At 36.4% G+C, this 24,757-nt stretch overlaps 2 protein-coding genes across 5 annotated transcripts in view; one reads left to right on the top strand and one right to left on the bottom strand.

Moving 5' to 3' along the window:
* LOC131939894 (LIM domain only protein 3) overlaps positions 1 to 14,533 on the top strand; it is a 156,519-nt gene extending 141,986 nt beyond the window's left edge. For all 4 annotated transcript variants that reach the window (XM_059298426.1, XM_059298428.1, XM_059298427.1 and 1 more), the window contains 4 exons: positions 7,524 to 7,633; positions 8,017 to 8,141; positions 9,436 to 9,561; positions 10,387 to 14,533. In XM_059298426.1, the coding sequence (XP_059154409.1) occupies positions 7,524 to 7,633; positions 8,017 to 8,141; positions 9,436 to 9,561; positions 10,387 to 10,696 (671 nt within the window). In that variant the 3' untranslated portion in view covers positions 10,697 to 14,533. The remainder of the gene's footprint in view (positions 1 to 7,523; positions 7,634 to 8,016; positions 8,142 to 9,435; positions 9,562 to 10,386) is intronic.
* Positions 14,534 to 21,899: 7,366 nt separating this feature from the next.
* Positions 21,900 to 24,757, bottom strand: part of LOC131939907 (protein pitchfork-like) — a 6,314-nt gene continuing 3,456 nt past the window's right edge. Inside the window, exons 4-6 of the mRNA XM_059298445.1 lie at positions 23,931 to 24,067; positions 23,257 to 23,383; positions 21,900 to 22,069 (exon numbers count right to left, since the gene is read on the bottom strand). Of these exons, the coding sequence (XP_059154428.1) occupies positions 22,004 to 22,069; positions 23,257 to 23,383; positions 23,931 to 24,067 (330 nt within the window). The 3' untranslated portion in view covers positions 21,900 to 22,003. The remainder of the gene's footprint in view (positions 22,070 to 23,256; positions 23,384 to 23,930; positions 24,068 to 24,757) is intronic.

Here is a 24,757-nt window from a genome sequence, read left to right as displayed (position 1 = left end):
ATTGATTAACAGATCTCTAATAAAATTTAATTAACAGTAACGTTGAAGGGAAATCGATTTTTTTTAACAGAAAAGATGACTTGTTCAAATGTTGCTAGAAAGCTGGGCACGTTTTGGTGGTTTTCTTAGTGTGGGTGTGGGGACGTTGTGGTGGTTTTCTTAGTGTGGGTGTGGGGACAGACATTCTAGTACTTAGGGGTCGGCGTGTTCGGGCCGATAAAGCTCATAGCTGCTAAACCAAAAAGTCCCGAGTTTGAACCCCAGGTGAGGCTCGATAGCTGGAGACAGCAATCCGCCAAGGAGATTCCAAAATCAAACAGCTGCTGCCTTGTAGTTTATGCTTGGACAAAGGCTATGGAAGTAGATTGAAAAAAATTAGTTTACGGGGCCATATGACGCATAACATATGGACAGGTAAAAGAAAACACTGTGTTGGAGGAAATCAAGTCCAACATTACAATTAAGAAAGAAGGTGGCCTTCTGTGAGTGAGTTAAAGTTGGACAGATGTTCTATCACTGTACAGTAATCTTACCCATTTGGTAGGATATTTCAATTGGGGATAATTTGGACCTTGATGCAGCAGAAAAATAAATGTAAACTGTTATTGTGAAATATATCTCCTCTCTCGCATATATATATATATATATATATATATATATATATATATATATATATATATATATATATATATATATATATATATATATATATATATATATATATATATATATATATATATATATATATATATAATATATATATATATATATATAATATATATATATATATATATATATATATATATATATATATATATATATATATATATATATATATATATATATATATATATATATATATATATACACCAAATAAGAAAATCAGCAATTAGTATGGAAACGAAATAAAACGTACTTTTAATCAACAAAACATAGCAAAACTAATAAGGAATTAAATTTCTAGACAATATAATTATGCGGGCTCTACAAAAATGTTCTTGCCGTGATTAGATGCTCCTCCCACACACGCAGACAACTACCTTCTAGTATATAGTCTTTCAGCAACAGCTACATAGTAAATAGAGACATGACGTGTAGAGTTATCGAACGTTAGTGTTGATTAATATTGTCTGGTATTAACTTTTTAAAGCCAAAATAAAAAATTTAAATTTAGATATAAAAAAATGTTCGACGTGGTTTGATGGTAGTGCGTGGGACTACTAACCCAAAAGAATAGAGTTCGGGTCCATGGTCTTAGCTGGGTCGAGTTTTAGTCCTACCTTATATGTAACAAGGTTGGCAAGCCCCCCCCCCATGTAATTTTTAGCTGGGGCCCCGTTCAGTTTTGCCCCACCCCTACTCTTCCCTACTGTGAGAGATGCAGGTTCACAAGGGCCCCCATGTAATTTTCAGCCGGGACCCCGTTCAGTCTTGGTCCACCCCTACCCTTCCCTACCGTCCAGAGATGCAGGTTCACAAGGGCCCCCATGTCATTTTCAGCCGGGGCCCCGTTCAGTCTTGCCCCACCCCTACCCTGTTCTTCTGCGTCAGTTAAACCTCACTTCAGGTTAGTATTGAGACCTGAGGAAGAATTCGGTTATATTATTTACAACGCTCCGCGATTCATCCTTAAATAATCACTTTTTAGTAATGTATTTCCACTATAGCTAGCAAATGTGTATGGTCATTATTCATGTTATGGTACCTGAGTGCCCTCCTGGGACTCTGGGCGTATTTACTTCCCTTGGTTTCAGGGTAGAGAACTCTAGTCTCGACACTCGATCGTGCATTCTTAATTGATACTTCATTCCTCCAGGGTGTCAGCTAGACTTTGTATGGGGGTGGGTGCTCGACAGCAGTGGCGTGAGTAAAGTAGGGTAGAGGGTGTGGTCCTCCGCTTTTGTGTCTAAATATGTTACGGTGGGGGGGGGGGGGGGGGGGGAGAGGGTTCGCGATTATAAATGACTAAGGGCGGAAAATGTGTGTCTGTCTGGTGTTGAAATGTGAAGCCAGGGGCGCCCGCAGTATGTTGAAGGGCGGGTGTGGTGACGCCCCTAACGGTAGGGTCCCAACCCCCTCTTCAAAATTAAAAAAAATACAAACAAGATTATGGTTTATTTATTTATTTATTTATTGGAGGGGGGTTGGGGTGAAATCGACACACAAAAAGAATAAATAACTTTCAAATTAAAGAGCTTTTGAAGTATTAAATCCCGAGAATCCCTAGGATATAATGACTAAAATCATTTTTACAACTTAGTTTACCTTTGAGGATAACAAAGTGGCCGCCCCTTTTAAAAATATCTGCTGGGCAAGAATGTAAGCCATGCTGAATATCTAGAGTACAGATTGGAGAAAAATATATTATCATTAATATATTGAATCCTTTCTCAATTCAGCAATTAGCATACTCCTTTTTGTGAGTTATTCTTGGACACTCACTCTCACTCACACCCACCAACACACAGGCACACACACAGACATGCACACACGCACGCACACACACGGGTGTCTTTAAAAGCTGTAGGTCTATTTGTAACCGGAAGTAGAAGGGAGAAAAAACGAAACAAAAAGTAAGAAAACGGAAGGGGGAGCTGTGTTTGTTTAACATGGCTAAATGCATGCATGCACTCGTGTCTGTTTTTCTTTCCCAGACTCCGGGGGAGCAATGTTGATTTGGATGCTTTCTTTGATTAGAGGGCCTGCTTGGTGGCCGTTTGTTTTCTCTGCGCATGTCTGCGCACGCGCGCCCACATGTGCGTGAGTGTGTTTATGCGTGTGAGTGTTTGTGTCTGTGGGGATGGGTTTTTTTTTTTTTTAAATCCGAGTGGCTGCAGTAGGACTGGTTTCTTCCATATTTGTTCAGTTGTCTGTTGAAGAAGTTCCAGACAAGTCTGTGGTGGACATAGACTCCCGTGGTCTAGAGGTCAGCTTTGGCACCGACGTTGTTTAGACTGACCATCTGGTGATAGGGAAGGGGGGGTGTGGAGGGAAGGATATGGCATGGCTGTTTTTTTTTAAATACATTTGGGATATTTGTATACATAGTGACACCAACTTTTTGATTTGTTGTAATGTCACAAGGATATAATTTGTATGAGGTTTTGTTTTTAGCATCAAAAGTTTTTTTCAATATTAAGTTTGTCAAGTTATTTTTAAATTTATACTTTCTCTTAATTTTAAATCTGATTTTGCCTTAATTCCCCGAGTTTATTTTAATCGGCAATTATTTATTTCTTATTTCGACAATCTGTTGATCTAGTAAAAAAAATGCTGCTTTCGTTACTTTTTTTTTACACTAATTTATTAAGTTCATTTTGACTATTTTAAATCATGTTTTATTATCAATCTTTACGTGAAAAAAAAACTGCCTATCTCACTTATATACATGCTCGACCTTATAAGTATCGCAACTGTAGTCTTTTCTTAGAGGTTTTTTAAACATTTTAAAAGTACATTTGTATTAAACTTACCAAAACATCGAAGAGTTTAACATAAACATATTATACTAAGCTGTGCAAGCAACCAGAGGCGTAGCGACCCCTTCCGGTGCCCGGGGACAAACTTTCAATCCCCCCCTCCCCTTGTTTATAATTCAAAACAGCTAATATGCAGCTTTTAATTTTTTTTCAACCCATTTTGGCGCCCCTAGGGTTGGCGCCCGGGGACATATGTACCCACCCACCCACCCGCCCTCCCTTCGCTACGCCTCTGCAAGCAACTGAATCTCACTTACAACCCCCTCTAAGCGCTGACAGCTTAAAGAAGAAGAAGCGACGCCACAGTTTAGATGTAAATAAATCCCTGTTTGTTTAGAAATTAAATTTCAACTTTTTCTAGGCGCGAGATGTCTATTCGATTATCTTGATCAAGATCCAGGGAGATAATCGGGCGGGTCCCGCAACTGGAGAGCGCTTTGTTTGTTTGTGAATATTTCCCCAAACAAAAAGACATTGTCTTGCGCGTGACGCGACATCAGCGCCTCCCATCGTAATGACTTTAACGGTATTTAAAAACACACAGACATCTTATCTGCTCTTGTTTTCACTCCAATGGGTGGAAGATATTTCACAGACATAGAAATCTACGCGTGTTTACCTCCCTTGATTAAAAAAAATTGCATTACCGCTCTTGATAACAGTGGGTTTGTCGGCTGCGACGTGTTTATTTTTAACAGTTTAAATACATTTTATATGCATCAACCCGTATTACACCATTAAAACCAACTTTTAATTTATTTATTACGTATTTTACTTTATTTTAAATAGATCCATATTATAGATCTACCTTCGTTAGTTTTATTTTTTTTTTAAACATTATTTAGTTGGCTATTTTACGTACATAGGCCCTATTCTATTTATACCCATTATTAACATACGTATTTTATTTACAGCAATAAATAATTTAAAATAACTATCCAGCTTTTTAGTTCCGTCTACTCATGATCCTGAGCATATACTCAACTAATTAAAATTGCAGCGTGCCTTTTAAAAACCCTAATCATGTTTGTCACTTCCTATTGAAGTACTTAAACGAAACGAAAATCTAATTCGACTTTTGTTTTTCTAACGAAACAAGTTCAAAGATTAGCTCTCTGCTTTTAATTCATCTCTTACGCTTCTCTGTTTTTCCTTGTTTAAACTGTATCCATTCCTCTCTTCTCTGCTTGAGGAGTTTAAAAAAATGTATTTTGTTTCGTTTCTTCTACTCTCCGGTCTTTCAGCTTTCACGATTAAGGGGAGATAACAATCTTCTAATCGTTTAGAGTTACATGAAAGTGTGTTTAAATAGCATCTTTTTGCCGAGTATCACATTCCGATGTCTGGGGAAACATACATTTTATTTACTCTCTGCCTTCGGTCAACTACGCTACACCCCTGCGATGATTTAAGCTTTGTTTCGTTTCTTTGGAAAATGTTTGTTTTACACAATAATACTTAAATCTACCCCCCTCCCCTCCTTCACATTGAAAAAGAAAGTAAAGTTACCGGAAGTGTGCAAATGCAAGGACTGAAATCAATGAAATTAAGTCATTAATTGCAGGTGATTTCTGGATCTCTTGACTTAACATATGCCAAAGTTTAACAAAATTGTATTTGTTGTAAGTTCATGTGAGAAAGTTTGTAGTCTTGTTTGTGGATTCGTGACATTTGCAAATGAAAAAGAAATGAGGATGTTTCATGTTTTTTAAATTACCAGTTATAATTAAAATCGGGCTGTGACTGACTCAGTAACTATTTCATTGCATAAACCCCACTATACAAGTAACTATGTAATACTGACCTTTGTAAGTTGACTCGTAAGCAGTTGATGTGACACTCGAATACAGCGAATGTGACGCGCACCTACAACTATTGTGACTACCACATACAGAATCTGTGACTCTCGCCCAACCCCCCACCCCAAACCTGTGACTCTCTTCCCCAGCACCTGTGACTCGCTTCCCCCCCCCCCCCCCCCCCTCAGCACCTGTGACTCCCCAATGCATCTGTTGAGTGACATTAGCATTGGGACTGGTATAAGTTCTACTACCTGCACATTGTACAGAGACCTGACTTTACCCTCCCCTGTTCGTAGCCCACTACATCACCTACCTGACACAACCCTGTATGCAACTCGCCCTGACCATACTTTCAACTAAAAATGATTATAATAAATAATCGTTTTGAAGTACTTTAATCTAGAACTGAAAGCCCTGCGTATGAAAATATTCACAGTAATAAACATTAAACATTTCCAGTCTAATGTACACTAAACACCCCAGTATACTAAAATGTACACTAAACATCCCCATTATATTTAATGTACACTAAACATCCCCATTATATTTAATGTACACTAAACATCACCATTATATTTAGTGTACACTAAACATCCCCAGTATACTAAATGTACACAGAACATCACCAGTATACTTAATGTACACTTAACACCCAGTATACTTAATGTACACTTAACACCCAGTATTCTACACGTAGATACTTATTGGCAGCATGGGAGTGTTTTGACATATCTCTCATATCGTATCGAAGAAAACCTCTTCCCCCCCCCCCCCCCCCGTACTCTACATTGCCAAAAAAAAAGTCTAGTGTCCGCGTCTATTTTTATAATCGATTGTGGCTCGCCACGGGATGTACTCCCGCTGACCACCGGTGACTACTTAATGAAATTGTAATGGGCAGTTGGGCCAGCGAGAAATCATTGCAGATCATCTCTCGACACCTAGACTTGGTCGCTTGGGGGAACCTCGCAGTTTGGGAACTGTCATTTTGGGAACCTCACACTTTGGGAACCCCACACTTTGAGAACCACACACTTTGAGAACCGCACACTTTGGGAACTGCACACTTTGAGAACCGCACACTTTGGGAACCGCATTTTTTGGGAACCGCACTTTTTGTGAGCCGCACTTTTTTAGAACAGCACTTTTTGAGAACCGAGCACGCAGTTTGAGAACCCTAAAGCGCAGTTTGAGAACACTGAGGTACTATGCGCCGTGTTTATTGTTGGTCCTACCGTTGTTATTGAATCCGCGTAAACCCCAAGCTGTGACTTGGAGCAGACGACGGGCTCACGTGCCTCAGACAATAAACAAGAGCGTGGCTTATCCCGCCACTAATCTCCAGGCCCTTCGGTCCTCACCGTAAACTAAAGCGGCGCTCGCCCTTGTGCGCCCCAGCTAGCGGGTAATTTTTTTTTTGGCCGTGTTTTCTATAGTATTGTCCTGACAACAGCCGCCACGGGACGGGAACAATTTTTTGGACAGATTTTCTGCATTAAAAATCTAAAGGGATTTTTTTTTTAAATGTAAAACGTGTGACGCTTAACTTTCTTAGCCCAATTTCCCCCTCCCCCCACACACCATCCCCGCGTCATGTATCGAGACAAAAGTCCGATCCCAAAGAAAATGTAACTTACACACAACTATACAGGTAACTGTGAAGCATTTACCTTTACCTTTACTCTCTAGGTCCTGTTCCATTGTAACATACACCCCACTATACAAGTAACTATGTAGCAATGACCTTTGTTTACCTTTACTCTCTTGTTCCTGTTCCAATGTAACATACTCCCCACTACATAAGTAACTATGTAGCACTTACCTTTACCTTTACTCACCAGGTCCTGTTCCAATGTAACATACACCTCACTATACAAGTAACTATGCAGCACTTACCTTTGTTTACCTTTACTCACCAGGTCCTGCTCCAATGTAACATACACCCCACTATACAAGTAACTATGTCGCACTCACCTGTTTACCTTTACTCACCAGGTCCTGTTCCAATGTAACATAAACCCCACTCTACAACTATGTAGCACTGACCTTTGTTTACCTTTACTCAGCAGGTCCTGTTCCAATGTAACATACACCCCACTACACAAGTAACTATGTAGCAATGACCTTTGTTTACCTTTACTAACCAGACCTTTACCTTTACTCTCTAGGTCCTGTTCCAATGTAACATACTCCCCACTACATAAGTAACTATGTAGCACTTACCTTTACCTTTACTCCCCAGGTCCTGTTCCAATGTCCGGGGCAGAGATGAGCCCAGGTGTGGTCAAACATGCCAAACACCAGGAGTGTATGTCATGCAAGAAACCAATCACTGACAGGTTTTTTCTAAAGGTGAGATCTTTACCTCTCGATGACATCTGTACCTGTGTTATTCGCGTTTGGCTCTGTCTATAGTTGTGTCAAATCAACTTCTACCTGCATCCTCACAAACGTTTACCTGTCTGTACCTATACTCACCTTTATCTACTTCTTCATCACCAATACTCACCTTGACCATGGCATAAATACAGCTTCATATCTACTCTGTGGACTATAGAATTAAAGTTGTGACAATAACTCTGTGGACTATAGACTATAATAGAATTAAGGTTGTGAAAATAGCTCTGTAGACAATAGAATTAAGGTTGTAACAATAGCTCTATGGACTAAAGAATTAAGGTTGTGATAATCTCTCTGTGGACTATGATGTAACTGTTCTATGTACTGTTCCCCAGGCCATGGACCAGTACTGGCATGAAGATTGCCTCAAGTGCTCATGCTGTGACTGCAGGCTGGGGGAGGTGGGCTCCACACTCTTCAACAAGGCAAATCTCCTTTTATGTCGGAGGGATTATCTGAGGTGAGTACTAGCCAACCAAGGACTGCTCACTGTTTAGTAGACCACTAGCCAGAACAAATGGGAAGGTATGGTTGGACGGTAGAGCATACGACTGCTAAATTGAAAGTCTTGAGTTCATAACCAGGGTTCATGTTCGCAGAATGTCCCAGAGTACACTCAGCTATGATAGGTACCTGGTTGACATTAAGGAAAGTAAAGGCAGCTGGGCATAGTGCTGACCACACTAACCCTTCATATGCCGAGGTGACTGAAACAGGTGAACTCTACTTCACTCATGTTCAAAAAGTTACCTTTTAGCCAGAGCAGGATTGGTCCATACTTGGTTACTTGCCAAAGATTTGTCAATGTTCATCAGCATCCACCCACGGACTGCTCAGTATTTAACACTAACTTACCAAAGACAATGCTTTAGCTAGCCAAAAGACTGGTCAATTGGTAGCACTACTCCACCATAAAGTAGGGGCTATTTTTGTAGAATTTGCAGCACTCACTAGTGTATTGCTAGTATTGAACGATGTGAGTACTGATAGAATATGTTTATTAGATGAAATGATTAAAATTCCCAGATACCCCAATGGATATACCACTGTTAAAACACTAGGGTGCTGATTAACTTGCAGTTTGTTTTTGCATGCTGTGGACTTGGTTTTCACCTGTATCAACAAGTTGTATTTATTATGTGCTGAAGTTATCACAGTATCAACAAACTGTTACATATGTGCCCCACCCACCCAAGCTGCTCATTGATGCCACTCTTTAGCCTAGGATGGACCAGCAATCTCCTTCTCCATTGCTAGGAAACTTTTAGCCTGTATAATCACACAGATATTTGCCCACGTTCCACTTTTGGCCTCTATAGTCACTCAGATATGTGTACCCACATTACTAGTCTGTATAATTACACAGATATTTATACCTATGCCACTATTTGCCAGTATAATTACACAGATATTTGTACCAGTGCCACTATTGCCCAGTTAAATGACACAGATATTTATACCTATGCCACTATTGGCCAGTATAATTAGACAGATATTTCTACCTATGCCACTATTGGCCAGTTTAATGACACAGATATTTATACCTACGCCACTATTGGCCAGTATAACGACACAGATATTTATACCTATGCCACTATTGCCAGTATAATTAGACAGATATTTATACCTACACCACTATTGGCCAGTATAATGACAGATATTTATACCTATGCCACTATTGCCAGTATAATTAGACAGATATTTATACCTACGCCACTATTGGTCAGTATAATGACACAGATATTTGTCCGCAGGTTATTTGGCACCACAGGCTACTGTGCAGCCTGTAAGAAAATGATCCCAGCATTTGAGATGGTGATGAGGGCCAAAAACAACGTCTACCACTTAGAGTGTTTTGCCTGCCAACAGTGTATGCACAGGTGAGCTACTTATGCGAGCAGATAATTAGCAACATTAATAGTTTAATTAGACACTCAAATCTATTTAGCTATACCTTCTCTGCATTATTTTACTGTAAATATTTTTTTTTCTGTAAATTTCAAATTTTGAAACTTATTGATGCTTAGCTTAATTAATTTTTTTATTTCTCTATTGAATTAAAAATAAACCTATTAATTGGTTTTTTAATCACACTTGTCTGCTAATACTAAATGAAAAGTCTGCTAGACAAAGAAATATTTAACTTTTGGGAAAAAATTCCAAGATCTTATTTCATCTCTCTACAAATATCAACAACTGATTACCTAGGTTTGTTAGACACACAAAAAGGAAAAGATATTTCTGCAAAGATTAATATACTCTTATAAAAATTTCAAGATAAATATTATGGGTTGTTTCATTCAAATTTTTGAAAAAAGATACATTTTGTTAAAATAACAACAAAAAAACTATCAACCTCTTTGAAATTTTATATCGATTCTCATTACTTAAGAAATATATATGTCCTAATACCAATACTAGGAGGCTTTTTTTAAATACTGTATTGCAGTATCAGTAAAAAAAAAACTAAAAATTTAAATGTGGTATTGTAGAATCAATTTAAAAATCTAATCATTTAAATGCCATATTGCAGAAACAATTAAAAATATAAATATTTAAATGCCATATTGCAGAATTAATTAAAAAACAAAACTAAAATTTAAATGCTGTACTGCCGATTCCCTAAAAGAAACTAAACATTTAAATAGTGTATGCAGATTCCCTAAAGCAAACTAAAAGTTCTTTTCTTGTTCCTCCCCTTGAAGGTTTTGTGTTGGAGACAGGTTCTACTTGGCCGACAACAAAATCTTGTGTGAATTTGACTATGAAGAACGCATGATGTTTGCAAACCTAGGCAGCAACATGAGCCACTCCGGCATACCAAACGGACTTTCAAACGGCTGCAACGGACCAAACGGTGCACCTGGAGGCGGAGGTGGGAACGTGGGGGGTGGGGGCATGGGACATTACGGGTACAGCGGCTACAACGCCCTGACCCAGATTAAACGACAAACACAGAGCTTAAGTGATGACGTGTCCAGCGGATATGGGAGTCCGTCCCCGAGCTCGTTATGACAATCCGTTCATTCGTCCATTGTTAAGTAAGGGGGAAAAAAACATTGGGGGTACATAAAGCATTAGGGCAAAAAGTGTAAGGAACTATGAAAAAATAATTTTTTGACTGACTAGTCAAGCACTTAACTCAGCACTATAAAAGTGTTTTAAAACCCTTTGTATTCTATCAAGTTTTGCTATTTATTTTGTCCTTACATTTTTTTTCTATATATATATTCTGGTTAAAGGCAACATTAATGAGGGTTTGTTTGAGAGACTCAATAAAGTCAATAATGACATTAAAAAAAAATACATGTATTGCTTTTAAAATTTGAATTCAATATAAGTGATTTCAAATGTTCTTAACTTCACTTTAATTTTTTAATTTGCATTTGAAATTAATGTTATTGTTAAGATGGTTTTGGAAAACTGTATGTATTAAATTTTTTGTTTTTAAAATACATTGTGTGTTTATGCTGTAAAGTATTGTGCTCACAAAATAAACAGTGTGTGAAATGGGTGTGTCAGTTTCATGCGTAACAGATTTTGCGTTTGTGATTCGTCTTACGATATCATCCGCAGTGATTCGTCTTACAATATCATCCGCAGTGATACAATTGTAATACAAAATGTAGAGCTCTCTGTAGTACAAATGTAATACAAATTGTAGTGTCCACATGATACGAGGTCTATGTGATACGTAAGTCAGGATTAATGTCAGCTGTTGCACTAATTTCCTGTCACAAGATGTTTACATTAGTAAACATGATGTGAAACATCACAACAATGTCAGAGAGAACTTTTATTTTCCTTGAAACTTTCCTGATGTTTGTATCAACATTGGCTTGGAATGTGGGAGTGAAAAAACTCTGCCTTAATCAATTTGATTTCAGTATTCTTTTAGACATTCATAAGTTGCAAGCCAACTGTTCATGTTCAGATTTAATTAAGATTATTTATGTAGAAATACTGCTTGTATTTGCCACAAATTAGTAATTGAATTAAATAGAAATAGTTATCGGATTAAAGGCTCATGTTTAGCTCTTAATCAGTTCATTTATAAAAAAAATACTGGTTTTATTTGCCATATATGATAAACACTAGTAAACATAGAAACAGTTTTATTCATCCTGCTAGTTTTGTTGTTTGCAAATTTCTCTTTGTGTGATCTACTTTCAAGGCTTACAGACTTTACTTTATAATGCTCCTTAGGACAACATACCATGCAGTGTTACATCTCCTAATCACATGTACGCCTGCTCTTCAGAAACCTGAGTGAAACCCTATCAAATGTCTCTACATTACTTTATCTAAAAAGTTCTTTAAAAAAAAACTCACTAATTAAAATATGCTATGTTGTCTTGAAAGCCACTAACCTCAAAAAAAAAAAAAAATTCAAAGGGCTTGAAGTTTACTGCAGATGTGTTCAATACCTAAAGAGAACTAGTGCATTGTTGTTGTTGTGTTACACTCCCTTTGTATTTGAAGAAAGCTCACCTATTTTCATGTGTTGACATTGTCTAGATTTAATGATGTGAAAAATTGCTACACATTCAGTTGAATAATCTCTCTAAACCTATTAATAGGTATGTATTCATACATTTTAACTTTAGTAATAAAGTAGATGTTTTAAAAACTAAACTCAATACGGTTTACTAAAAGAATACACCCACTCAATAATTTAGTGGTTTTAATTCATAAGTCACAAAGGAATTATTTCCTCTTTAAAAAGATGTAAACCTAATAGATTTCTATGTACAGTTAATACTGAAGCAGGCCATAGCCATAGTTTTATGAATCTTCTGGATAAATTAGCTTTACAATAAATTTCTTTAGTCTGCACCAAATTCTTTTAAAATATAAAGTGTGATAGAGAAATTGTATGTTTTGGAATAATGCACTGTAAGTTTATATGCTATAAACTGCTAGTCATATAGCCATTGCTCATAGAAGTGTATTATTATTTTTCCCCCAATTGCTACCCGGTTCTTGAAGCTTATAATAATTTTCAAATGTTTTTTGCTTGTGATTTGTGATATTAACTAATGCATCATTGACAGTCAATGTGAGATGGGCCAAACATCCTATTGTGTGGTCAGAAAACTAGTCATGTTGATGTGTAGGGAATCTAAAATATCTAAGTCATTGAACTCGGTCTGAATGATGTGAAAAAAAGATTGAAAAAAACGCATGTAAAATTTAGAGTCCTATTATCTGATGGTATATGCAGCCTTCACAAATAAATTTTAAAAATGTAATTTCTAGTGTGATTTGAGATGTATATATTTCATGCTTTAAATTTTTTTCTTCTACTGTCTCTTATTGTTCTTGTTTTTGTTTTTTTTATATTTTGTATAATATATCTTAAGAGTTGTAGGCCTAAGTTTATATTTTATTAAAATGATAATAAAATTGTTTTTTTTTTGTTTTTCATAAATTATTTTATTCACTTTAAATATTTTACTGTTCACAATATGATAATAAATGAATGTGGTTAAAATGTTCATTATTGCTAGTACAAATTTTGAACAGACTGTATAAATAGATTTATTTCCAATGTAAATAATAAATATAATAAGTGTAAGTTTGTGGTTGATTTTTTGGTTATTGGTTTTGAAATATTTTTTTCTTTAAATTAATTATTTTAACATATTTTAGTTTTTAACCTGCTAGTCACGGATCAAGAAATTCCAAGAATATTTGTTTTGTTATTTTACATAAACACTGAGTTACGTTTTTTAAACAATTTTAGTTAGGGAAAGAAAATTCATTCATTTAAATTTGAATATAGTTCCCTGAATTTTAGTTGCTTTACAGAAAAGTAAAAGTGAAAAAAAACTTATAATCTTTTATAAACATTTGAATTTCAATATGCAGCTTTAATGAATAATTTTTTGTTACAATTTAATTTTGTAATTTTTCCTTTTGTAAGTTTTTAGAATCTAGTATTCCTTTAGCAAACATCTTTCAATATTCTAACCCACATCTTGGATAGATAATTCTCAGTTGTTTAGTATTGAAGGAACATACATCATATTCTCCATTGAGGACCATGTCTAAACCGGGGATTCTTAGCCAGGGTTCTATTGAGCCCCAGGGGCTTGGAGAGTCAGTCTCAGGGGTTTGGTGGATGCCAAGACACACCCACTCAGATAATTCACAATCTGATTTAGTCAATGTGGATGATAGAAACATTAACAAGGGTTATTAATTATGAAACTGGTGGGGTTCAGTACCTCCAAACAAGTTTAGAACCACTGAGGCAGACACTGGTTGAACTATATATTTCTATATGGGAGCAGTAGATGTGATTCAGTAGGGTACAGACCTCCCCCCTGTAAGATAATCTTCAAGTATAATTTTAACACTTAATCTTTCAAGATGAAAGTTATTGTAAGATAATAAATTTCCTATTAACACTTAGACAGGCCACATTTCTATACTTTAACAGTAAATGTTATAATTTTTGTAAACACTAAAGAGAGACGCAGATTTTTTAAAATTATTTCATTTTGTCGTTTCATTTTGTTTGTTGAACCATTTTCAAACTAAGCATTCCTTAGTGAAAAAAAAATTGCTTTAATTTTAGTAAATTTTACTTGTCAAATAAACATTAGTAATTTCTGTATAGCTTGTGCTAATTAGTTTTTTTTCTGTTCTAAAACAATGTGAATTTATACTCATGGTTGCCAATAGTTTTTGTGTATGCCAATTTTTGTATGACTTCTAATTCATGGTCTGAGTGAGCTAGGTTGATTTTTCTTATAATTGTTCTGTCTGTTTTTCATTCATTTTCCATTCTATGCCATTCAGTATGATAAACATTGTACAGTGGTTTTGAAATTAAAAACTCAAAATTTTAAATTGAAACAAAAGATTATTTGTTTTCTTATATGCTGGTGTCTGTGAATTCACCATGAACTAATGGATATAATAATGCATAGATCATTTTGACAAACCATCCCTCAATCTCCTAAAAACATTTTTACAGCAGTCTTTTATTTCATAAAGGATACAGAATAATTAGAATAATTAGGTTTATTGACAATATAGACCTGCAATAATTTTTTTTTTAATTCTCTTAGTTATATCAAGATTAAACTAATTCAATTGAAGGGGTTTTAAAAAAAAACCTGAATTGAAGTATGTATCTTTGCATTAAACTTTCAGGGATGAATATATAGGTATGAACACTTGTATAGTAGAATTCAAGTATGTGGGCCTTAATTTGATTTAAATGGAAAATAAATTATAAATAGCTCTCTACTAATAGATCTAAGTAGAAGCGACTATATTCATTAAAATTTGTCGCCATTGCCAAAATGGCTGTATATGTCGTGCAATGACAATGACATGGCCTTAAAAAATCTGGCAAATGAACGCTTGCTTTCAGAATCAGGAGTTAAGGGACACATAACCTAGTTTATTAAAGCTGTTTCGGACTACTGTCTACGTGGGTATCAGGTTGATTCTTACAGGCTATACATAATATAGTAATTGTCCACGTGTGTTAAAGATTATAGGCTATTGTACAGTGGCGTAGCTACGATTTTTGGGCACCTATGCAAAAAGTGTTAGAGGCGTAGCGACCCTTCCCGGCGACCGAGGACAAACTTTCGATTTGCACCCCCCCCCCTCAGACTTTCGATTTGCACACACCCCCCCCCCCCCCCTAAAACTTTCGAAAAAAGGGCCCCTATTACGCTAGCTTTACGGTAGCTACGCCACTGCTATTGTAGGAAATATGTGTTGTGATGTGTGATACTAGGTTTTAATTCTAATATGGCTTTTTTTTAAGCAGGAAAGTATTTATATAGCCTAGCTGTATGCCTATATAAAAACGTATTACTATCGCTATTAAGTTTCGTATTGTAGTTTACCAGATTTTTTCAAAAACAATGCGCCATATTTATGATGGCCGGGGTGTCCAGATAAATGTTGCAGCCACTGGCCAGTGGGTGGGTCGGTGCTACGCATGCAGGACGCCCTGGTCAAACTAAATGAAATATCGACATTGAAAAAAAAATGATTACGGACAATCTATGGGAGACAACAAAACCCAAATACACAATTCATGGCCTCGCAATCAGACCCCACATCGCGTCTGTCAATCTCCTTCACGCAAACACGCCCCAGAATTAAGCCGGTAATAAAATCCTTAAACTCACATTTGCAAATAAATTGATATTTAAATACAAAACGCTGATAAGAAATAACATTACACGAGCGCATCTTGTTCTATTTTTTTTGTCTTATTTAATAGAAATATTCGTTGGTCCAATCCCGCAGAAATTCTACCAATCGGCTCTAAATCCCTTTTTTATAATTTACCCTACAAAATGCATTAAGCGAATCAGGGAAGAGAACTCCATGCAGATGCCGCTAAAAAATAAAAAAAACAAGGGCACTAAAGATATTGAAAGTTGGAGCCCTGGCAATATTCTAATATTTCCATTTCATTTTCCATGATTTCTCATCTTAAGATTTCCCTTGCGATACATCAAGCGAATATTTAATCTCGTAGCTTCTATTATCAAGCAATAAAAAAAAATATGCCGCTTGATCATCTAGTAGTTAAAAAATAAATAAATAGAGGATTTAGCAAGGGCGGGGGAGGGCAGGGGCGATAATAAGATAGGATAACTCTCGTTATTAAAATGCGTCTATTTTTATCGCATTACGACAGGTTTAGAAGCGAGATTATATTAATGATAAGGTATATGGTATGTGAAAGGAACATTGCATACATTTTTTTTAAAATAAATATATTTAAATCTATATAGATCTTGTGTCACAAATGTAAAAAAAAAAATCTGTTTTGTGAATTATTTCGTCGTTTCAGAGTGTTTTGTCTTTGTTGTTATTTGGGGGCAGAGGGTGTGATTTTTTTTTTTTTTTTTTTTTTTTTTCGGGGTTGTTATCTTTTTTTTTCGGGTGGGGAAAGGTTCTTTTGCAACTTACAACAATTTGATTTGATTGGCCATCGCCAAAAAAAAAAAAAAAAAAAAAAAAAAAAAAAAAAAAAAACACCCCACATGTTTGCATTATTCATTCGCTGTGAGCTCCCAGGTATCGCTGGCATTTCAAAAACCTGACATCTGTGACAGAGACAATGGGATATGACGTGGCAATAATCATGTAAGCAGTGCGCATGCGCGTGCGTCCGCCCCGATTGTTCCCGTTGATTTGCAGCGCGTGGTGGCTGGCACACAGCCTATCACATGATCCTAATGATAAATAGCCATCTCCCGAGGAATGACGAGCGAGAGGCGAGAGCCGAGGTAAAAAAAAAAAGAGTTACATCTGGGTACACTCCAGTAAAACCTTATAACACTTTTGGGGCGCCCCTAAGCCCCACTGCCAATCATGTCCCCCTCGCCCTTGAGTCAATTTCATTATGGTAATGATTGAAATCGGATTGGGTTCCCCCGGTCAAACAGCAAAGAGAAGAAGAGAGGGCGGGGGGGGGGGAGAAAAAAAACGTCGGGGCGTCGTAGATAACATCGTTTGACCAGCGGCCCAGGGGTTATTGAATTATTTTCATGAGTGCCCCCCTAAGCTGGACGTCAAACTAAGAATGCCAAGCGTTGCGGTTCGCATTGCACGTTATACAGGACAGTGGGGGGAGGGGAGGGGGGGAACTCTCGGCAATATTCTATTTCTATTCCACTCAATTCCATTCCGAACATTTTTAGCCCCATCCCTCATCTCCAAAAAAAAAAAAAAAAAACCAATAACATTTTCAGAGCTTTTCTCCAAATTATTTCAGGGGCGGCTACTCGATCATGTGTCATTACTTGTTTAATAAATGATATTATTTCTTGATTGGAAAGGAAGCGAGTTACTCTATATGCAAGAGTAAAATCCAGTGGCAAGGGAAATAACTTTATAGTCAATAGGAGACAACATCCGGTCACATGATGAAAAAGGCGCCGATGAAGGGAAAAAAATGATTATGACAATCATAAAAGAAAATATGGGATGAAAATAAAGGGGGCGAAGGGTAGTGGGGCAAAACAAGGGGTAATAACTCCAGTAGTTATTCCTCGAATAATCACGAGTTTCTCACCCTTAGCTCATTCGTTGTTAGCTTTAACAATGGAAGGTCCGTGCGCAGACACCAAACAAATTGGTTTTATTAGCGGCGCGGGAGCAGAGCTCCGTCAAGCGAGATCTGCGCCATTCCCCTGTGCTTCTGATTATACGATTATTTCCGTGCTTGTGATTATAAGATTATTTCCAGCATAGGCCTCATTTGTCGACGTCCCTCGGTTATAAGCGAATGTCCATCTGGTTTATTTCTTAAAACTTCCAGAACTGACCAGCAGCCACTTTCGATGAGGGCTGGTTCCTTGACACACAAAAAACAGACTGGATTATTTTCTAGATCAACAACACCTCATGGCTGCCCTTTTCTCGTACGCCATTCCCACACGAAACGATAGATTTTTTTACTGCTAACTTCTCACTTCCGCTGTCTTTCTAGGTTATATTTTTTAAACTTTCCTTTAATCTTTCGACTTTTTAACGTATCGGCTTTCTGCCTTGAGGTAACGTGACGTCATTATTTAATCAATGTTTTCTCATAGTGACCGTTGAATTTGCCATCTTCTAGCTTGGGGTGAAGAAGTGAGGCTATGGCACGGGGTGGGGGGGGGGGGGGGGGGGGGGTCAAATGTAATTTTTTTTTAAATTTCGGTTTTAGCTGAAGGTTTATTTATTTATTTGTGAAAATAAAAATAGAAAATTTCTGTAAAAAAATTTTGTCGAACGAACTTTTGTTGTAGATGCAATGAAGAAAACATAAATTTTATCAAACGAAGGCACTGGTGCCGATCAAGCGTGACGTATGCAGGAAATTGAAAACGTCTGCTGTGCCCACGAGAACTCCAGACTTTAAAAACACCCACCCCGGATGTGGATCACACGGGCGCTGCCCTCTAATTGTTCTTAGTTCACCGGCTGGACGAAGGCCATTCTGCCAACTACACGCCTCGCGAAACCACGCGTAACAAAATGGCCGCGACCCCTTTTTTTCTTCATTTCTTATTTCATCCCTATAAAAACAAATAATAATCTTTTCGAAACTGAATTCGTCATGCGCAATAGCTATTCTTCATTTAGCTTGATAGGATTTGAAGAAATCCCATTCACAAAGCCGTCCACTCCGAAGCCATAGGACTTCTAATATAACGATAAAATCGCGGGAAATGGAAGGCCGGGCGAAGGAGGGTCTTTCGGATCATTATATAACACAATAAAGCGAACCCTGGGGCCGCCCAGGCACGCGAGGAGCGCGATGTGGGGGAAGTGCTCACGACTGCATGGCCAGATTTCAATCTGAATAAATTTGAAAGTTGATTGAAAGCAGAAACCATTTGTTTCAAGTTTGTTTCCAGTCGATTATCCCCCTTTTTAATGGTTTGATTACAGAGACCGTTGAAGCAGAAGTGAAACTTCTTAAAGGGAGGCGATCCAATTTACAATATGCTTTGAATTTTAATGAATGCGCGCCCGACTTCATCTTTAGCAGACGCCAAAAATCGATGGTTGTGTCAGAAAAATGCCCCCGGGATGGGTTATGGTGAGAAACATACGTAGAGAGAAGGGGGACAACTCAACAAAAGATTTTTTTTTCCTGAAATGGTGTTTAGTCTTTTTACCAAGGCTGAGAAAATAAATCATTTTAAACAAGATCTCTGGGTAAGCTGGGGGTTTTGTATGACGGTATTAGGGTTTTAAAAATAAGATTGTTTAACATTAACAATATGGTATTTGTTTTAAATTTGTGATTTTTCAGTATTTTCAATACAGGCTTTAAAGGGTTATTTTTAAAAATTTGGAAATTTCTAAATTTCTTGTAATTCATTATTTGAAAATCATGTATTAAAAGGAAAATTTATGGTTTTCATGTGGGAAATAAAAACGGTGGATGGAGGTGACCAAATCACATGATGAACACATCATTTGGTAACAAGTTCCTATGGTGACCACATCACATGGTGATCATATCACATAGTGACCACCTCACAGAGTGACTAGATTACATGGTGACCGCATATCATGGCCAACACATCACACCTCTTCGCCATTTCAACGGTGTTAATGTAGCGCCAACTCTGCAAGTATATTTTGTTATTGTACACAAACTCTTTCAAAGCATTTTGTTAAATTTAATTCACTACTAACAAACATAGATCTATGCCATTTTAATTTACAACAAATAATTCGTTTGCCACCATTGTTTATATTTTAACTGTATAGATCTAGACACAATACGTCGATACTCTTTTTTTTAAAAATCGGGTTTAAAAATGGGATTATTCAAAGGGAAGTAACAAATAAAATGGGAATGGAAATCTGAATATACCACGCCAAGTATCTAAAACTCCTAAGCACAACATTGCATATTACATTTATCAGCTTCACATTTATTTCACATACTGTAAAACTAAGCATTAAATTGTGTAGAACAGTTGAGTAAATTACGTATTACTTGTTCACAAACAATACTTTTCAGTATAAATCAGGGGTCTCCAAACTACGGCTCGCGGGCCGGATGCGGCCCGCGATGTCCATTCATCCGGCCCGCGGAGATCTTTTTATCCACGGGAAAACAGTTTATTAGTGATGGCTGAGAAACTTTGCCCAGAAAAATCAAAGGCATGCCTGGAAGAAACTGGCCCCCGAACTGAAATTTGAAAGTTAATGCTGCCCTCGGTCTGAAAAGTTTGGAGACCCCTGGTATAAACAAATAAAATACACTCGATAAAACAAATGTCTACTTGACATCAGTTTTCTCATCGTTGAGTTCATGCTCTACACCTCCACTGACATTTTAAGTATGTAGTATGTCCATATAAGGCTGTAGCCTATGCGCACACACACACACACACACACATATATATATATATATATATATATATATATATATATATATATATATATATATATATATATATATATATATATATATATATATATATATTGAAAAATAGCCGCAGCATCTAAAAGAATATCATTTGTGGAGACTTAGTTAAATATGTCTTGTGTACAAGGTCAGTAGCACATCAAAGGGGACCACCCCCCCCCCCCCAAGGTCAATACCCCACTTTGTAACATCATTGATAAAAGTAAATGTCTGTTATTTTAACCACTTTTCAAATTGGTTAAGGCACTTTTTTTTTTCGCCTCAGACACGTAATTTACAGCGTCAGTTGTGTGTTCGCTTTAGTATTACAGTTTTCAATTAAGGCAATTCTAGTTTTCAAATCACTATATTAGCAGTTTAATACTTTCTTAGCCTGTGGAAATATAAGCCTATAATTGAACTGTTTTTTAAATCTCATGAGGTTACACCAATGATTATCTCCCTCAATAATAACTTGAAATACTTCATAGAATGGCATCACAACAAGATTTAACTCCCTTAATAAAAACTTTATACTTTATACAATGACATCACACCAAAACTTATCTCCCATGATAATAACTTCAAATACTTCATAAAATGACATCACACCAAGACTTATCTCCCTTAATAATAACTTGAAATACTTCATAGAATGACATAACACCAAGACTTATCTCCCTTAATAATAACCTGAAATACTTCATAGAATGACATAACACCAAGACTTTTTCTCCTTCAAGGTCACTGCTGGGTGTTACTAAAAATAATTAAATTTAAATTTTTATGGATCTTTCTTTTTAAAGAATTAATGAAGCCATCTTAGTGTAAAGACATTTTTTTCTAATCTGCAACCAGGCCTGTTTCAAGGGGCCAAAGCTTAATGAAAACCCTGTTGGCTACAGTGCCAAGTGTGTGCCAGATCTCTAATGTATTGTTCCATTCCTTCAGCATCTCACCCCTCTATCCTGTGTTTAATTACAAGGAATTTACTGAAAAGATTTCCAAAGCCAAATGTTAACAGGAAATACTTTTTTTTTTTAAACAAGTTAGTTTTTTTTAATCTCCTAATTGATGAGAGTTGTGTTTCACTGATTCAGAAGAATGAAGAGTGCAAGGGATTTGTTCAAAGAGTACAAAATACATTTTCTAATTACATAAAAAAAAAACATTATCTTAACTACATCATTTATTACTCATGTAAAATATGTTACAAATTATTTCCACAGCAACAAAAAAAAATTTAATCATGATAATATAGTTATAGAAATTCAAAATGTTCAACAAAATATACAATGAAAATAAATACAAAATGTTTGGATGTAAGTTTTAATGATTTCAAATTTTAACATTTTTAACTCTGATGATATTCTCCTTGCTCTAACAGATTTTAAGTTGATTGTGTCAGCTTGCATGAATTAGTAGTAGAGCTTCAGATATGCGAGTTTTCTGTGGTATTTTCTTTCTTCTTTTGTGCTGTATAGCTGCAACACAGGTTTAAGAAAAATTGGATGCAAAATTATTTTTTTTAAATGTGAATATTACTTTTTTATACAGGCTATTTGTTACATTCATATAAGAATAATTCACATAAAGACCATATAATAATATAATTGAGTTTCATTCATTTATGACACATAACAGACAGCTGTTGATGTATTAATTCTGCTCACTGAATGAACTAAAATAGTCATCAAATAAATTTATATGAAAAAAGTAGTCTCCAATGTCAGAACTGGTAGTTGAAAAGTTCAGACGAAGTTCACAAGTTTCCCTGACCAGCACATGAAAGGATAATGTTGTGATTACTATACCCAAGCACCTTCGTTTTCCCCAACTCAAGTCAGGTACCCATAAGAGCTGAGTGGACTCAGGTACATCCTACTGACACAATCCCTGGAACCCAACTCAACAGTTTCATTGTCATGTGCTCTACCACTTGACCACACTATTGTGGTACTAAACATATAATTCTTATGGAATTATTCAACATCTATAACCTACAGAAACAGAGTCAGTTTTAAGATGAGATCTCAGGTCCTGTCTAACTACACTGGTCTCTTATTACAAAACTTCTACCTTTATATCTGATGGGAACAGGGCATTCCCCCCCCCCCCATCAATTCCCCCCCCCCCCCCCGGAGTAATTACCCCCTGCCCAGTAGGACATTACCCCCCGGTCATAGCTTAAGGTTCAGCTAGGGTTAGAGCTAGGGTTTGAGTCTGGTCTAGTCTAGGGTTAGGGCTAGGGTTAGAGTTAGAATCAGGATTCTATCGGTGGATGGGGGGGAGTGGGTAATTAACCAGGGGGGTGGGGGGTAATTGCTCCAGGGGATTAAAACGGGGGGGGGGTCCTGTAGCCATATCTGACATGCAATGGTTACTGCATGTTCTTAATCATCTTCACATTAGCATTAACACAGCACATAGCTGCTGTATATCATACTAACTTACTTGAATGAGGTAAAAATACACAGACAAATCTTTCACAAATATATCAGAGAATAATACCAGAGATAATAATTTTCAGTTCAAATACTGAAGTTGATTTAAAAATTATCAAAGCATTGTATTTAAAGTATTTTATCAAAGCATTGTATTTAAAGTATTTAATTAGTTATTGAAGCTAAATTAAAATGAGCATGGAATTTGGAAAAATTCTGGCACTCACTTTATCTGTGTTTCTCTCTATGGTGCTTTTATGTGTTATGGTGGGTAGCATGATTGGCGCACTGCCAAAGGATTGGTGCCATTCTACTTTTCTGTTGATTGGTGTGTTCACTTCATAGGTTCCTGCTCTGGAAAAAAACATGAACTGGGTTTAATAAAGATGGGTTTTATCTTTTTAATCTTACTGTTTGAAATTGAAAATAATAAAAGTAAAAGTAAAATTCCCTTTAAAACCTGACAGTCACTGTGGCAAGTGAAGTAGAGTTCACCTGTTTCTGTGACCTTGACATATGAAAGGAGAGTGTAGTTAACATTATGCCTAGCTGCCTTTACTTTCTCTAACATGAGTTAGGTACCCATCTGACCTATGTAGACTCAGGGATAGCTAAATCAATGCAGTTAAAATTTAATAATTTACTAAATTGCTCAGGGCTGATGAAATCTGGACATGTTGATTTCAATTTATTTTTATTTAATTAAACTCTGCTGTTAACAGAAAACATGAGTGATTTCGTTATCAATATAGTCTAATGTAATTAAACCAACCAATTTCACATGTTATGAATTAAGAGGTAAGCAGTTTTCTAGCCTTTGTTTTCAGGAAAAAAATCAATACTCAGATTCATGTTGATTATCTTTTCTTGTCTCACACGCACATTTTTTTTTTTAACTCACCCCGGCACTACATCTACTAAATCCCTTTTATAAACAGGAAACCTCTCTGCCCCGACTTTGAAAGGCTTTTTATCCTTTTCAGCAACAATAGGATCAGTTGTGTGCTGCTGGTACTCAGCTGGTGATGGCGTTTTGTCCTAGAGAGGGAAAAAATAATAAAATCAATAACATTATTAGACTTTATTCTGCTAAAAGCTGCTCAAAGGGACATAACTAGCAAATCTATAACATAAGTTTTTTCCCATGAAGCTTTTTTTTTTGTTTCAAATATTAAAAATATATTACTTTTTATTTAGCACTCTGATAAATGAAGCTTTTAAAAATATTGTTTTCCTGTTGGAGTTTTCAGTATCATATTTATTCTTTTTTATCCATCCATTATTTTAAATATTTTCCAACTCCAGCCCAGCCATCACCCACCCTCTCTTTCTTAAGACTTTAGAAGCCAGAACAAAAGCAAGGAATGGTGTTGGCAATCATGATATAAAGTGGCTATCATAAGATGATACTAAGTGGCAATCATAGGATGATACAAAGTGGCAATCATGATACAAAGTGGCTATCATAACATGATACAATGTGGCAATCATATGATGATATAAAGTGGCAATCATATGATGATATAAAATGGCAATCATAAGATGGTACAAAGTGGCAATTATAAGATGATACAAAAGGAAAATCATATGATGATACAAAGTGACAAGCATGTGATGATACAAAGTGGCAATAAGATGATACAACGTGGCAATCATAAGACGATACAAAGTGGCAATAATCAGAACTCCTGGCTTTGGTTGTGATCAAAACAGTTTTGTGTTCAATTA

The sequence above is a fragment of the Physella acuta genome, unplaced genomic scaffold (assembly GCF_028476545.2).
Source record: "Physella acuta isolate Inbredline_101_S28 unplaced genomic scaffold, ASM2847654v3 ptg000300l, whole genome shotgun sequence".
NCBI lineage: Eukaryota > Metazoa > Mollusca > Gastropoda > Physidae > Physella > Physella acuta.
Note: the sequence above shows the minus strand (reverse complement) of the source record. Positions and strands in the feature narration are given on the sequence as shown.